The 15,563-nt window shown below is 43.4% G+C and overlaps 1 protein-coding gene across 1 annotated transcript in view; it reads left to right on the plus strand.

Moving 5' to 3' along the window:
• TTN (titin) overlaps positions 1 to 15,563 on the plus strand; it is a 237,954-nt gene that overhangs the window by 45,526 nt on the left and 176,865 nt on the right. The window contains 20 exon segments of the mRNA XM_035901431.1: positions 5,645 to 5,923; positions 7,008 to 7,571; positions 8,103 to 8,384; positions 8,486 to 8,764; positions 9,137 to 9,415; positions 9,512 to 9,790; positions 9,914 to 10,201; positions 10,321 to 10,599; positions 10,700 to 10,981; positions 11,089 to 11,367; positions 11,478 to 11,756; positions 11,851 to 12,129; positions 12,246 to 12,533; positions 12,633 to 12,911; positions 13,047 to 13,328; positions 13,454 to 13,732; positions 13,875 to 14,153; positions 14,258 to 14,536; positions 14,664 to 14,951; positions 15,148 to 15,426. Of these exon segments, the coding sequence (XP_035757324.1) occupies positions 5,645 to 5,923; positions 7,008 to 7,571; positions 8,103 to 8,384; positions 8,486 to 8,764; positions 9,137 to 9,415; positions 9,512 to 9,790; positions 9,914 to 10,201; positions 10,321 to 10,599; positions 10,700 to 10,981; positions 11,089 to 11,367; positions 11,478 to 11,756; positions 11,851 to 12,129; positions 12,246 to 12,533; positions 12,633 to 12,911; positions 13,047 to 13,328; positions 13,454 to 13,732; positions 13,875 to 14,153; positions 14,258 to 14,536; positions 14,664 to 14,951; positions 15,148 to 15,426 (5,901 nt within the window).

Here is a 15,563-nt window from a genome sequence, read left to right on the forward strand (position 1 = left end):
AAAGAGTTGCTTCATGATGTGTCTTTAATCCATTCCTTGTGTAGATGTGTAACACTAACTGATTCATTAGACAGCAGAGGTCCCTAGGAAAGTTGGCATGAATTGTCTGATGTTATAAATCAGCTGTGACATGAGGGGTCTTTTAGGTCCAAAGCCAAAGAGGTCAGAGGCCCTTTGGTTAGGCCCTAAGCAATTATGGCATGTTTAATTCGCACATAAATGAAAAATTATTGGTAGAAACAGGCCCGTAACTTGTTTTTGAAGCCATAAGTCAAACAGGTCCAAGTTCATGTTCACATCTGAAATATATAGCCAAGCATCTTTATCTCTATCTGTGTAGCAGTGTTTTGTGGTTTATGTCAGTGTAAAAGTCTTGTTTTAAGTTTCATACTTTAGTCAGTGGCACTATCATGCTGATGGAGAGACAAAGTCTCACCTAAGCTACTATGATATAAATCTGGAATAATTCTAGTTTTGAATAAACTTACTCTGGGGCAACTGGTATAGCTTAGAGCCATGATTGGCCATCTCTCTTCAAAATTTTGTGATTTCACAAGAATTACAAAGCTCACAATTTCATTATCAGGTTTAATGTCGTCTTCATTTCTACAACCCAAGGATCTTAAAAAAAGGATGAATTATGTTTGTTTGTCATTGATTTGTATTGAATGTTAAAATGTATGGTTAATTTGTGAAATAAATATGTAAATGATTTAAGTTCGTCTCTTCTTGTACTTTATTCATTTCACAGACAGAGCTAAAATATGAAAAATTATCTGCATAGTTTTTCTGTCATAAATGTCCAGGAACACACTAAAGTACACTAATCTTTGCCACACCCCTATATATAAAGCATTCTCATGTGTGTTAGCATAGGTTCCATTCTGCAATTTTTATATTTTATTATGGGCCCAAGTCTTCCCCCCATTCTAAAATTCACTAGCACGTTGTATTTCTGGGGAAACTGCCCTACTGTTTTAACAAGGCTGGTAGGTAATACTGAAGGACTGGTGCAGTTTTTTTTCTTTTACCTAAGCATCTCTCTTCTGCAGTTAATCACTGTATGCACTGTGCTGTCATGTATATTATTGTGTTTGTGGCAAGATTAATGATTGCTAAAACTGATGAGAAAGAATTGGGTATGGCATATTTTGTTCTTCCTTATAGATGTTGTTGGAGTACAGCAAAGATTATTATCTCACAATAAGTTTTGGAATTTAAGACACTGTAATTGAGAGACTTATCAAGGTTCACCATTAGAATGCCTGGAGACATTTATCCACGCACACTTTTACTCTTTTTTAACAACTCTCATATCTTTCCAGCATCAAATACTGTGGACCTTAGCTGAGCAAACTGGACTCAGTGAGGACAACAGGATTTGATTTACAAAAGTTTTCTTTGTGCTGTGCTTTTTAAGGATGGCTTGTTCCGTTCCTGGAAGTCTCAGATTTCACTGATATTTCTAGTGTCAAGCATCTGCAGAGAATGATGTGTTCTTGATGTCTGCTTCCTCTCATTTTTAAACCACCACTAAAACAAAGTGGTCCAACACATAAATGTCTAAATTCACAAAGGCAAGAAAAAAAAAAAAGTGCTTTTTCCTCTTTTTCTCTAGTATTGTGGGGGTTTTAATATGCTTAGTAAAATATAAACATAATATAAAATTAATATAAAAATATTAATACAAAAAAGCAGAATGTAATATGTTGTGACAGGGAGGACTTTAAAAGCAATTATTTAAATCAATGACATTAAATCAAGGATGCAAGCTTGTGATTTTACTAATAATAGTGTTGTAAGCATATGAATTTAATGACAAAACCAGGACAAAGCTGGTAAGGGGGAGGGTAATATCTTTGTGCGTGAGACAAAAGATAGAGCTGAAAGAGATGAACTAACTGCATCAGAAGGTTGTGCACTGGAAAGTTTGTGTTATTTTTCCAATCCTAATTCTGGCATTCTGCCTTTTCATGGTGTTTTGAATTAAACCAGGTTCTTAGCACTGCTCTGCTGTACTTGTTTGTATGAGTGTACATACAAATACGTATGGCACATACCACTGAAATTATATTTGTGAAATGCGCCAATGTTGCTTGACTGTTTCTTGCACTGTACACCCTGAGGGTACACCTAACCCATACTGTGATGTCAGGTTCAAAGAGGCACCCATGCTGATCCAGATGGGAAGTTCATAAGTAACCTGACAGCACAGCATGTCTTGCTGGCTTTGGCTGGTGCGTATTTGACAGCAAGAGGACCTCATGTTCATTGTTAACTGCTGTACAGTATTGAGAAAACCTCCAGATATGCAAAAATAGTTGCACTAACACTGTTCATTGCTATCTGCTAGAGTTCTCTTAAACGTTCTAGTAAAACTAAACATTTTTTTTTTCCATACAGACATCACTAGCTCTCTTATTGTGTCTTCTGAGGAAGGAAGAAGTGAAGGCTACAGCAGCAGCCTTCAGCTGCCTGATAGAGAGAAAACACTTGAACTTGAGCCTGAAAAACCAGTTTATTCCAGCAAAGCAAAGATGAAAATGGAGGAAGGGGGCAAAGCCCCTGTCTTCCTCAAAGAGGTCTCAAATGTTGAAGTCTGGCAGGGAGATGTAGCTAGGCTCTCTGTTACTGTTACTGGCAGCCCCACACCCAAAATCCAGTGGTTTTTCAATGGTATGAAGCTAACCTCATCCATGGACTGTAAGTTAGTGTTTGCTGGCAATGACCACAGCCTCATCCTCCCATATGTGGGTGTGCAGCATGAGGGTGAGTACATGTGCACGGCCAGCAACGCACACGGTGAGACCACATGTAGCGCCCACCTCCATGTGCAGCAGCGGATAGCAGGGGTACCTTGTTTTTCCAGGGAGCCAGACAGTGTGCGGTGTGCACCGGGCTTCACCGCAATCTTTGAGTATTCTGTGTCTGGGGAGCCATGCCCCAATGTGCAGTGGTTCAAGGGGAGTGAGCAGCTCTTCCCTGATGCACGTCATTCTGTTGCTCACCGCCCTGATGGCTCAGGCTCACTGACCGTGTGGGAGTGCATGGAAGAGGACACTGGGCTCTACACGTGCAGGGCAGCGAGTGCCCTGGGTGAGGCCACATGCTCTGCTGAACTCCTTGTGCTGCCTGAGGAGCATGCTGTGTGCAGGCAGAGCCCGGCCTTGCAGCACTCTGCGGTGGCAGAGGACCAAAGTCCACTCTCCTACGAGGAGGCTGGCGAACTTCCTGCCATGGATGGAGCGCTCAGCCTTGAGGCCACGAGGGAGCCCCCAACCCTCCTTCAGCTCCAGATGAGCCAGGCAGAGCATGTGCTACCCAGGGAAGACATCTTGCCTGGCCTGCCACCGGCCTGCCTGGCTGCACAGAATGTTGAAGAGATGCTCGCCCAGGTGGCCACAACACAAGAGAGCAGCAGACTTCTGGCAGAGCCACTGCAAACTCTCCCTGCTGGCCCCCAGGGTGTTGTGCCTGCAGCAGCTATGGAGACACAGCTGCCAGGCTGCCTTGGGACTGTAGCTGCACAGATACTCTTGCCCAAAGAGCAAGTCATTCCCAAGACGACAGAGCAAATGGCTGCTCTGAAGAAGGAGGCTTCCCAAGCTGTTCTACAGGTATCAAGCACCACTGAGAGCTGTGCCATAGATGGTGACTGCATCCAGGTCCTTGAGGTCTTTCAGGCAACGCAAGGTGAGCTGAAGGCTGAACCCAGATTTCCCTCTGAACTGCCCTTCACTGGGGGCCAAGCTGTCCCCCTGGAGAACATTTCTTCCCTGGAAGCAGCAGAGGAAGATTTTGCTGCAAGAATCCATGAGGGACAGACTGTGAGATTTCCCTTGCTGCTAGAAGAAAACCAGCCCCTGGAAGAGGAACATGTTGTCAGTCTTGCCAGCCCACTTAGGAAGCATCTAAGGGCAGGGAGGCAACCCCGTGAAACAATGTACACTCACCAGCTCCAGCCAAGCCAAGTCCTCAGCAAAGAGAGCCAGCTCACTGCTCAGCTTCCCAAGAGCTGTAACTTAGACATAAAGTCTCAAATTAGAAATGCACTGAAAGCTGCAGTTGTAAGTGAGCAAAACCTCCTGTTTTCAGAATGGTTGGCTGATAAAGAAAACATTGAAGTACCGACAATAAACATCACCAAGGAACATAAACGCACCCTATGCACCTACGTTGTGACCACAGGAGGACTCAGTGCCATAGAAATCCCAGTCTCCTTGGGAGAAATCAGCATTCAGACAGCTGATGAGAAAACGGTCTTGAAGGAGGTTTTCTGTTCTCTTATTTGTGAAGAAAAACATCTCCTGACAGATGAAAAATCCAAAGCATTGCCAGTCCATCCTAGTCTGCTTCTCTCAGGAAAATCCTGTGATGAAACCTCTGAGCTGGAGCCCCAGCAGGCTGAGAAGACTATAGAGGCAGCAATACCCCTGGAGAAGCCTTTGTCTGCACAAGTAATCAACACTGTGACTGGGCATAGTCAAATCAAGGATGTGGGTGCAGCTGCAGCCACTGCTGATGTAGCTTCCGCAGGTGTTCCCACTGAGACACTCACAGAAACACTGAAAAGGAAAGAGAAAAGGGAAGAAATATGTGAGGAAGAGGGCAGAGAGGGTCTGGAAACTAGAGTTGGAAAGCTAGAGGATAAGCTGGACAAAGAGACTTATCCCATTATATGCAGTAAACTGGTCGACACTGTTGTGGAGGAAGGGGAGAGTGTCAATCTGGTGGCTGTCATAACAGATGTCAGAGAGGTGAACTGGTACTTTGAGGGTAAACTGGTGTCTTCAGGCGACAAATTCAAGTGTTTGCAAGATCAGGACACGTACACACTAGTAATAAGCAAAGTGTGTGGGGAGATTCACCAAGGAGAGTACACCTGTGAGGCGCAGAATCAAAGTGGAAAAAGAGCAACAGCAGCAAAACTCACAGTTGTTAAAAGAGGTTGGATTATGGGGATAAAATACTGCCTTTCTAAAACACTGCTCTACTAATGAAACTGCCCTGCTACATGTCTGTATCTTTGGATATGGACACAATATTAATACCATCATGCCATTAATCAGAGGGTCCCCTTTCTCTCTGGATTTACAGTCTCCTTTCACCACATTGCAAAGTCTCTCACTTCCTTCACCCCAGTCTTTGGTCAGGAACTTTGTTGCTTCCTGTTCTCATCACACAAGCACAGTCAGGACAAGGTGTATCTCGGTCCTGACCACTTCTTCCCACTGTTGCCTGTGAAGCAGACCTGCTCTTCCCACTTTTCTCACTGCCGCACCCTTCCTCAGCTCTTTAGAGTCATTGCACAGTTTTAGCACAATTTCTCATTCACACCATAATTTCTCACAGCTCCAGGATAGCATATGTTTGTATCGTGTTGTTCTTGTGCACTGCAATTGCACATTGTTTTTTCCAGTATCACGGCTGTGTTTCCTGATGTTATTGTGCACGGTAACACTGTCTGTCCACCGAGCCTGGTACTGCTTTCATTTCTTACAGATATTTTTTTCTTTTACAGTCACTTGATGTGGATTGCAAGCAAATCACTTTTTTTTTTTTTTTTCCCAGTTGGTCACTTCACTGTTACTTTCCAGAATGTCAGCAGGCAGGGCTTTGAGTTACTCTCTGCTTCTGATTTCAGTTGCACCGATCCTGAGGAGGCGGCTTGAATCTCTGGAGGTGGCTGTAAATCATGTGGCCAAGTTTACCTGTGAGGTAGAGACTGCTCCCAATGTCAAGTTCCAGTGGTACAAAGCTGGCCGAGAGATATATGATGGGGACAAATACTCCATTCGCACCTCTAACTACCTCTCCACGCTGGAGATCCCGAGGCCTCAGGTTGTTGACTATGGAGAATATAGCTGTAAGGCTTCCAACCAGCATGGCAGTGTAAGCTCTACAGCCCTTTTAACAGTAACTGGTAAGTACAGACTTCCAATCACTTGTCCTTCTCCATAAAATATCTTGGTATATTGCAATGCTTTCACTTCTCTGCTTACAAATGTTTATGGCGGGCCTCTTGATTGCCTTTGTTATATATAATCCATACCTAATTTTGGCATGCGCAAGCATAGAAAAGGAATAATTTTTGAGAATGCTGCTTTTAGGTGCTTTCTGTACCTGGAAAAGGGAATTGGTGTGAAAAGTTTCAGAAGGGAAGAAAGAAGAGGGAAAAAGAGCATGGGAGGAATTAGATCATGAACAGAATGGATTGGTTTGTGAATACATTCTTGAAGAAGGTTTATTTAACTTCCAGAGAAGAAGAAAACATACAGTTTTAAATCTGATTTCTTTGATGTAATAATCACTGTGTGATTATCTTAGCACCCTATGTTTATCCTGCAGCTGCAGCGAGGCAGGCTATGCAGCTACAGGTACCTGAACACCTGTGTGCCGTGGCCAGAGGGAACTCTGTATGACTGGGGAAATAGATCTTAAAAAAACAATAGAGGGCTTAAAGCTGTTTCAATTTGCAACCTTTTTTGTCTACTGAGAGCTATACAACTATCTTCTTTTTTTTTTTCCTTAAAAAAAACCCCACCATCTTTTGGACTTTTAGTGTATGGTGATTTTTTTACTCTGACTTTTCTCTTTGTGGGAGGAGTCTTTATGTGGCGCTTGCCAAGTGCCAAATGCTAGACACTAAAGAAGGATGCACAAACTGTGAAATGCATGCAAACTTGTCCATCTTGAGGGAACAGTGCACAAACTGTCAGTCTTGGGGGAGGAAGTTGTAGCTTTTGGTTTATTATCTTTTAGTTTTTATATTGCTCCAGAGATTCGAAAAGCCTTCGAGCTCTGGAGCAATGTACAGACCCAAGAAGTACAAAACTAAAAGTTAAAATTCATCATCTTTAACAACTCTTATCTCCTTCACTGCTGGCTTCTTTTGCTTAAGAGTGTCCAGTGACAAACTGACCCCTCTTGGCCTCTGTCAAATGTGGAGAAAGAACATGAGCTTTGGTCCTCACTTCTGGATAACATTGAACCCCTTTGTTTTGCAGAAGCACTTCCGCCAACGTTTCTTACCAGACCTGAATCTATCACTACTTTTGTGGGCAAAAGTGCCAAGTTCCTGTGTACTGTTTCGGGCACTCCAGTCATCGACATCGTCTGGCAGAAAGATGGCACAACTATTTCACCTTCAGACCACCACAAGATCTCCAAAGTAGAAAATAAACATGTGTTAGAAATTTCCCTTCTCACCACCAGTGACAGAGGGGTTTACACTTGCAAAGCTTCTAACAAGTTTGGGGCTGACATTTGCCAGGCTGAAATGGTCATTATAGACAAGCCACACTTCATTAAGGTTTTACAGTCAGTGCACTCAGCAGTCAATAAAAAAATACGTCTCGAATGTCAGGTAGATGAGGACAGGAAAGTAACAGTAGGGTGGACAAAGGATGGAAACAAAATCCCTCCAGGCAAAGATTATAAGATTTACTTTGAAGACAAAATAGCCTCACTTGAGATTCCTCTGGCTAAGCTCAAAGATTCCGGCCATTATGTGTGCACTGCCTCAAATGAGGCGGGAAGCAGCTCCTCTTCTGCCAGCGTCACAGTCAGAGGTAAGTCCTATGCCCCCTGTACCTTTGCTTTTCTTGGGTTCCCCATTTCTTCTTTTGCAGGCAAAAGACTTCTTTGGGCTCAACTCACGCTGTGAACTCTTCTCAGACCTGCCAGCAGGTCCATTCACCTCTTGCTCGTTTCCTCTGCTGCCTTCCAGTGCACTGTGTGTTTCTTCAATACTTCTTTCACTGGCCAGATCCAAGAGTTGTTCCTGCACACAGGGGACAGATGGATGGAGAGGGCAAGAGAAACCACAAGAACTGCAGCTCAGCAAAGATTATGCTGATCTTTTCTGAAGACATGTTTTGTTCTTGCACTAGGAACCAATCTTTCAAAGCTTTGTACTTCACCCTTCTTTCCTTTCCCCTTTTTCCCCCTTTTTCCCCCTTCTCCCCCTTTCCCCTCTTTTTCCCCTCTTTTTCCCCTCTTCCCCCCCTTCCCCCTTTTTTCCTTCAATATTTCTTCACCATTTCTTCACCTTTTTACCTTTTCTTCCCTTTTCTTCACTTTTCTTTTCTCCCCGTTTTTAGAACCACCATCCTTTGTGAAGAAGGTCGATCCATCTTATTTACTGACCCCAGGTGACTCTGCACGCCTTCAATGCAAAATCAAAGGGTCTCCTGAAATCCAGGTTACTTGGTTCAAGAACAATAAGGAAATCCGTGAAAGCAACACACACAGGATGTCCTTTGTCAATTCTGTGGCTGTGTTAGATATTTTGGAGATGAAAGTTGATGACAGTGGGAGCTACTCATGTGAAGCTATAAACGAGGTTGGAAGTGACAGCTGCACCACCGAAGTAGTTGTTAAAGGTCTGTTCTTCTTGCTCCTGCCACTCCGTTCTTGAGAAAAACCTTCCCTTCCTTTTTTCTTTTTTTCATGGGTGACTAATTCTTTCTCGCTGCTTTTATAGAGCCTCCGTCTTTCATCCGAACACTTGAACCAGCAGAGGTAGTCAAGGGAACAAACACCATTCTTCAGTGTGAGGTTGCTGGCACTGGACCGTTTGAGATTAGCTGGTACAAAGACAAGAAACAGATTCGCAGTAGTAAAAAATACAGGTTGACCTCTCAGAAAGCTGTTATTTCTCTGGAGGTGTCTTCATTTAATAGTGCGGATGTCGGTGAATACGAGTGCGTTGTAGCTAATGAAGTTGGGAAGTGCATATGCAGTGCAACGTACATCTTGAAAGGTCAGTGGGAGAGAGAAAACTCTGCTTACTGAAGGGACTGGCAAAGAACCTCTCGTTTCTTACAATGTCTTTTCTTTGGATTTGTGGGAGGCTAGGGAGGGTGGGGAGGGAGAGTATCATCTTCTCTTAAAATTCTGTGTATATCTTAACTCTTATCTGGCATTACCCTGTGAATTTGAAGGACATTGAGCTTAAAGGGCCATGCATTAACTTCCAGCTGGGGAATGCAGCTCTTCTCTTTGTCTGCTCTTTAGCTGAATTGTGCCATATACTGCACAAACTTGTCTCATAAATCTGTCTTTAAGCAGCAGATTTCATGGGATGATGTGGCAGCAAATGAGTATTTCTTCTTGTCTCTTTTCTTTGAATTAGAACCACCATCTTTTGTTAAGAAAATCGAAAATGTGACAGCTCTGGCTGGGGATAGTATTACATTACAGGCTGTGGTGAAAGGGTCAGAGCCTATTTCTGTGATGTGGATGAAGGGCAAAGACATTATTCAAGATGATAACAAAGTGAGAGTGACATTTGAACATGGTCTAGCAACGCTGCAGATTACTGGTGTCCAGCTGAGCTCTGGTGGCAAATATACTTGCGTGGCTGAGAATGATGCAGGAAGTCAGTCCTGCTTTGGTGAACTAGTAGTGAAAGGTCAGTGGAGTAGTGCTGTGATCCCCGCATGCTCCCACCTAAGAGGAAGAGCAATTTCCTTTTGTCCTTAACACCAGTTGTTTAATTCTGTTGTAGAACCTGCCAAAATCATTGAAAAATCCGAAATGATCCAGGTAACAGCAGGGGAACCAGCAATTTTGGAGTACACTGTCACAGGCACTCCAGAGCTAAAAACCAAATGGTTCAAAGATGGAAGGCCGCTACCTGCCAGCAAAAAATATAGGATCAGCTTTAAAAATAACATTGCCCAGCTCAAGTTTTATGCCACTGAAATGCAGGACAGTGGCGAGTACACCTTTGAGATATCCAATGATGTGGGCATCAGCTCTTGTACTACCAGCTTCACTGTGCTAGGTTAGTACTGGCTCTTTGCAAAGAGCCCTGCTACTCTGCTCTGAGCCCAACAGAGCCAGAATCAGAACTGCATGCCTGTTTTACTCATGTCTTCGTTTCTTTCATTTTTTTCACTCTCAACAGATCGCACTCTCCCTCCTTTCTTTACTAAACCACTGAAGAATATCGACAGCATCATTAACACCTCATGCCGCCTAGACTGCAAAATTTCAGGCTCTCTTCCAATGACCGTCTCTTGGTTTAAGCAGGACACTGAGATCACTTCAAGTGCCAAGTACACAGTACACTTTGCAGAAGGCTCTGCGTCTTTGGAAATAAAACACCTAGATGCAAGTGACGCTGGGGTCTACATTTGCAGAGCCACAAACTCTGCTGGTAGCAAAGACAGCAGTAGCACTTTGTTTATAAAAGGTTTGGCATCTTGTTTCACATTTCTTGGAATTTTACTCTTCATGTGATAATACTTTTCTTCCCCAAAGTCAGGCTATGCATCTTACTCTTGACAATTCTTTCCTTTCAACACAATCTAGAGCCACCCAGTTTCACTGTAGAACCAGAGTCCCAAGATGTACTGCCTGCATCAACTGTACGTTTCAAAGGCACATTTAAAGGCACAACACCACTGACGGTGAAATGGTTTAAAGGTGATACTGAGCTGGTGACAGGAGGAGCCTGCTACATTATGACAGAAGCATTAGCAAGTTACTTGGAGCTTTACGCGGTCAAACCAACAGACTCAGGAAAATACACCTGCAAAGTCTCCAATGTAGCTGGTTCAGTAACATGCAGTGCAAACTTGTTTGTAAAAGGTTTGCATTCTTACTCTCTTTTAAACTGTCAGCTGCTGGACTGATCCAGTGGCACTCTTTCTTGCCACCTTTGTCCTGAATACTCTTCTTAAATCCACAGAACCTGCTGCCTTCAAGGAGAAGCTAGAGCCAACCCATCTGGTAAAGAAAGGTGGATATGCTGAGCTGACCTGTGAAGTCACTGGTACTCCTGAGATTAAAATCACGTGGTTCAAGGGTGATAGAGAGCTAAAGGAGAGTGACAAATACAGGATGTCTTTTGCAAAATCCTTGGCAATACTCCGTCTTACAGAGGTCGAGACTGAAGACAGTGGGGAATATGTTTGCGAGGCCAAAAATGATGCTGGAAAAGATATTTGCAGTAGCATTGTTACAATCAAAGGTGTGTGTGACATCCAGCCTCCCAGTTAGTCTCTTTAAACTCAGTGCAGTTTTACAGGCTTCAAAAGTATGATTAATACAAACTGCACTCTCTCTTTTGCACTGTAGAATCACCTTATTTTAGCAAGGAGTTTCAATCCATGGAAGTCTTGAAGGATTCTGATGTGGTTTTGGAGTGTGAGGTGCTTGGCACACCTCCCTTTGAAGTGTTTTGGGTGAAAGATGATAAACCCGTGCGGAGCAGTAAGAAGCACAGAATAAGCATTGAGAAATCTTTGATTAGCCTCCACATTTTCAGGTTTGATGCATCTGATGTTGGCGAGTATCAATGTAGAGTAACAAACGATGTTGGGAGCTGCCTCTGCAGTTCGGAGGTCACACTGAAAGGTTAGTGCAAGGTGCAGAATGCCACTGGCATGCTCTTATCCCAGTGTGGTTTCCATGCCACACTGTCACGCGCCAGACCCGTACTTACATAGCCACTTTCTTCCTGCCAGAGCCCCCACAGTTCTTGAAGAGGATAGAAAACATTAGTTCCCTTCGAGGGGGCACGGTTGTGTTTCAGGCTGCTATTAAAGGCTCCTTGCCCATCACTGTGTCCTGGCTGAAAGACAATGATGAAGTGATTGAAGACAACAATATCAAAATGACCTTTGTGAACAATATTGCCACTCTTCTGGTGAGATCTATTGAACTGAAACATGATGGGAAATATTTCTGTCAGGCTAAAAATGAGGCGGGAATTCAGAGGTGTTCTGCTCTGCTGACTGTCAAAGGTTGGTCCTACCCTGAGGGCTTGCAGTGATTTCACACTGTTCCCTTGTGATTTTTACAGATGTCCTTAACACTCTGTCTCCTTATTTACAACAGAACCTGCTACAATCGTGGACAAGGCTGTGTCAATAGATGTGACTGAGGGAGATCCAGCAACCTTGCAGTGTAAATTTTCAGGAACGAAAGATATTACAGCCAAATGGTTCAAAGACGGCAAGGAACTGACGTTAGGCCCAAAATATAAGATCAGTGTTACAGACACTGTCTCAGTCCTAAAGGTCCTTCATACAGAAAAGAAAGATAGTGGGGAATACATTTTTGAGGTTCACAATGATGTTGGGAGCAGTAGCTGTTCTGCCAGCATTAACGTCCTAGGTGTGTATGGGCTGCCTTTTATAATTGTTTTTACATACATACTCTTTTCTCTTGAGCTGAAATCTGCCACAATCAAGGTTGAATTTCATACTTTGTCTTTTTACTGTCTTGGATAGATCTCATTATACCACCTAAATTCACCAAAAAGCTCAAGAAAATGGACAGCATTAAAGGGTCTTTTGTCCACCTGGAGTGCATAGTGTCTGGTTCACATCCTATAAGTATCCAGTGGTACAAGGATGGCCAAGAAATAACAGCAAGTGAAAAGCACAAATACTCTTTCCATGATAATACTGCATTTCTAGAAATCAATAAACTGGAAGGCACAGACAGCGGCTCTTACACCTGTGAAGCAACAAATAAAGCAGGAAGCAACCAATGCAGTGGATTCTTAACAGTCAAAGGTTTGAGCTCCTTCTTTGTCTTGTGTTAGGTCTCTCAGTCATAGTTTTGGAATTCTCTTGACTCAAAGTAATCCTCTTTCTTCCTTTTACATGTTATAGAACCACCATATTTTGTGGAAAAACCCCAGTCCCAAGAGGTTGTGCCCAATGCTAGGGTTCAATTCAAAGCACTGGTGAAAGGCTCCACTCCTCTGCAGATCAAGTGGTTTAAAGACAGCCAGGAGCTCCTCTCTGGAGCCAATCGATCTGTCTGGAAGGATGATACATCTAGTGTACTGGAGCTCTTCTCAGCTAGGACATCTGACTCCGGGAACTACACTTGTCAGATAAGCAATGATGTGGGGACTGCAACTTGTAAAGCAGCTCTGTTTGTAAAAGGTGTGCAACCCAATGTTCTTCTCATCTTTGTGGTTCTGTTTTTTCTGTGCAATTTGGGGAAAAGGGGTAGGAAACCCTTGTGTTTCTTCAAGCCATCTTGATTATAAAGCCTCACCTTTTCTGTCCCTCTTCTAGAACCCCCCAGATTTATTCAGATGCCAACTTCTGTAATAGCTTTGCGTGAAGGGCAGTCCACCACTTTCGAGTGCCAGGTAGTAGGCACACCAGAGATCCGCGTCACATGGTACCTGGATGGGAACGAAGTGACTGACCAAGCTAAGTACAGCATCTCCTTCATAGACGGTTTAGCCACTTTGAAAGTCACTCAAGCCAGAGTGTCAGATAGTGGGATTTATGTTTGTGAAGCCCACAATGACGCAGGTAGTGAGAGCTGCAGCGTCGAGCTGAAAGTAAAAGGTTGGTTTTGAACATCTTGTTATTATCCAGCTATGCCACATAGCTGGGCTGGTGGAGTAGGGGAGACTTCTCCCCTCAAAGCCATTAAAGTTTACTGTCTACTTTCCCCTCATTCCTCTTTGTAGAGCCTCCAACATTTGTTCGGGAGTTGAGACCCACCGAGGTAGTGAAGGGTTTGGAGGCCACACTCGAGTGTGAGGTAACTGGTACTCCTCCATACGAGGTAAAGTGGCTGAAGAACAATAAGGAGATGTTCAGCAGCAAGAAATATGCCATGTCCACCAAAGAATCAGTATTTACTCTTAATGTGACTAACTGTGATGTCTCAGATGTTGGCGAATATCAGTGTATTATATCAAATGAAGGTGGGAGCTGTTCTTGCAGCACAAGGCTCAGCTTGAAAGGTCAGTCCTCTAGGAAGTATACCCCAAATATTACATCCCCTAGCTAAACTGTAGTGACTCAGATGACTTTATATGATCTCTCTTTTCCCTCTTCCCTTTCCAAACTTCTCTTCCAAACAACAAACACAACCTCATACCACAGAACCGCCATCCTTTGTCAAGAAGCTGGAGAACGTCACTAGCATTTTGAAAGGTACTGCATTCTTCCAGTGCGTTGTAGCAGGTGCTCAACCCTTATCTGTATCATGGATAAAAGATGAGAAAATACTAGAAGATGATGAGCACCACCATATTACCTTCGAGAACAGCGTGGCCACGCTGAAACTTACCAATGTTGACCTCAGCCACAGAGGAAGATACACCTGCCAGGCAAAGAACGAGTCTGGCGTGGAGAAGTGTTTTGCTTTGCTTTTTGTACAAGGTGTGTACCAGTGTTACCCTTCAAGCTAATCCTTGATTAGTACTTGGAAAGTGAGTCCCCTACCTGTGTAGCTAACTGCCATTTTTATACACTTTATACCTCAGAGCCTGCACGGATCATAGAAAAGGCTAAATCACTTAAAGTCACTGAAAGAGACCCCGTGACTTTGGAGTGTACTGTGGCTGGGACACCAGAGCTCCGAATCAGATGGTACAAAGATGGCAAACAGCTCCTGCCCAGTAGATACTATACAATGAGCTTTGAAAACAATGTGGCCAGTTTCAGGATTGAACCTGTCTCAAAGGAGGACGGTGGTACATACAGTTTTAAGGTTGAAAATGACTTTGGAAGTAGCACCTGTGAAGCTGTTCTGACTGTGCTAGGTTTGTATTGTCATTTGGCAAATTCACCAATCCAGCAGGGAGTGAATGAAAAAATAATGATCTCTGTTTGCAAAAGGTAGGCAAGAAGGTAACCAGTGGTTTTTTTGCCATTTTTTGTGTTGGGCAGATCAATCAATTCCTCCTGCATTTATCAAAAAGCTAACCAAAAAGGATACCGTTCTGGGATCTTCTATCCAAATGGAGTGCAAAGTTTCTGGGTCACTCCCCATTACTGCAAAATGGTTTAAGGATGGAAAAGAGATAACTGACAGTGCAAAATATAGAAGCCTGTGCCATGAGAATACTGTGTCACTCGAGATCGCTAATCTAGAGCTGGCAGACAGTGCAAATTACACATGCAGCGTCTCTAATGTTGCCGGGAACGATTCTTGCAGCGCTGTCCTGACTGTGAAAGGTTTGAAACTCTTTTACTACTACTTCTTATTTTTGATAGGTACTGGGAAAATACCTTAAATCTTATGCAAATGTAACACTCTTATACCTCTTAATATTAATGCTGAAATCTTGGTCTCCATGCTTACCTCACTGATTTTCTTCATTCTTAAACATTTCTGACATAAATGAATATTTCTTTTTCTTAAAAACTGCAGAGCCACCAAGCTTCTTAGTAAAACCTGAAAGCCAGCAAGCCATACCAGATTCCACAGTGGAGTTTAAGGCCACACTAAAAGGAACACCACCCTTTGCAGTAAAGTGGTTCAAAGAAGATTTAGAACTTGTATCTGGTCCAACTTGTTTCATTGGGATTGAAGGGTCGACTGGGTTCTTAATCCTCTATTCAGTGGATACTTCTAGGAGTGGGCACTACACTTGCCACGTTTCAAATGACGTTGGCAGTGACTCTTGCACTACAACGTTGATGGTAACAGGTGTGCACTCTTTCTTATTGCGTTGCAGTCTTTTCGTCTATTTCTTTTCTTTCCTTTTTGCCAAGCCCACCTCAGGGATCTTTTATATACTGCCAAGTGAATTCCCTACCCTGTGTTTTCAACCCACAATTGGTTGG

The sequence above is a fragment of the Egretta garzetta genome, unplaced genomic scaffold (genome assembly GCF_000687185.1).
Source record: "Egretta garzetta isolate BGI_Z169 unplaced genomic scaffold, ASM68718v1 scaffold539, whole genome shotgun sequence".
Taxonomy (NCBI): Eukaryota; Metazoa; Chordata; class Aves; order Pelecaniformes; family Ardeidae; genus Egretta; species Egretta garzetta.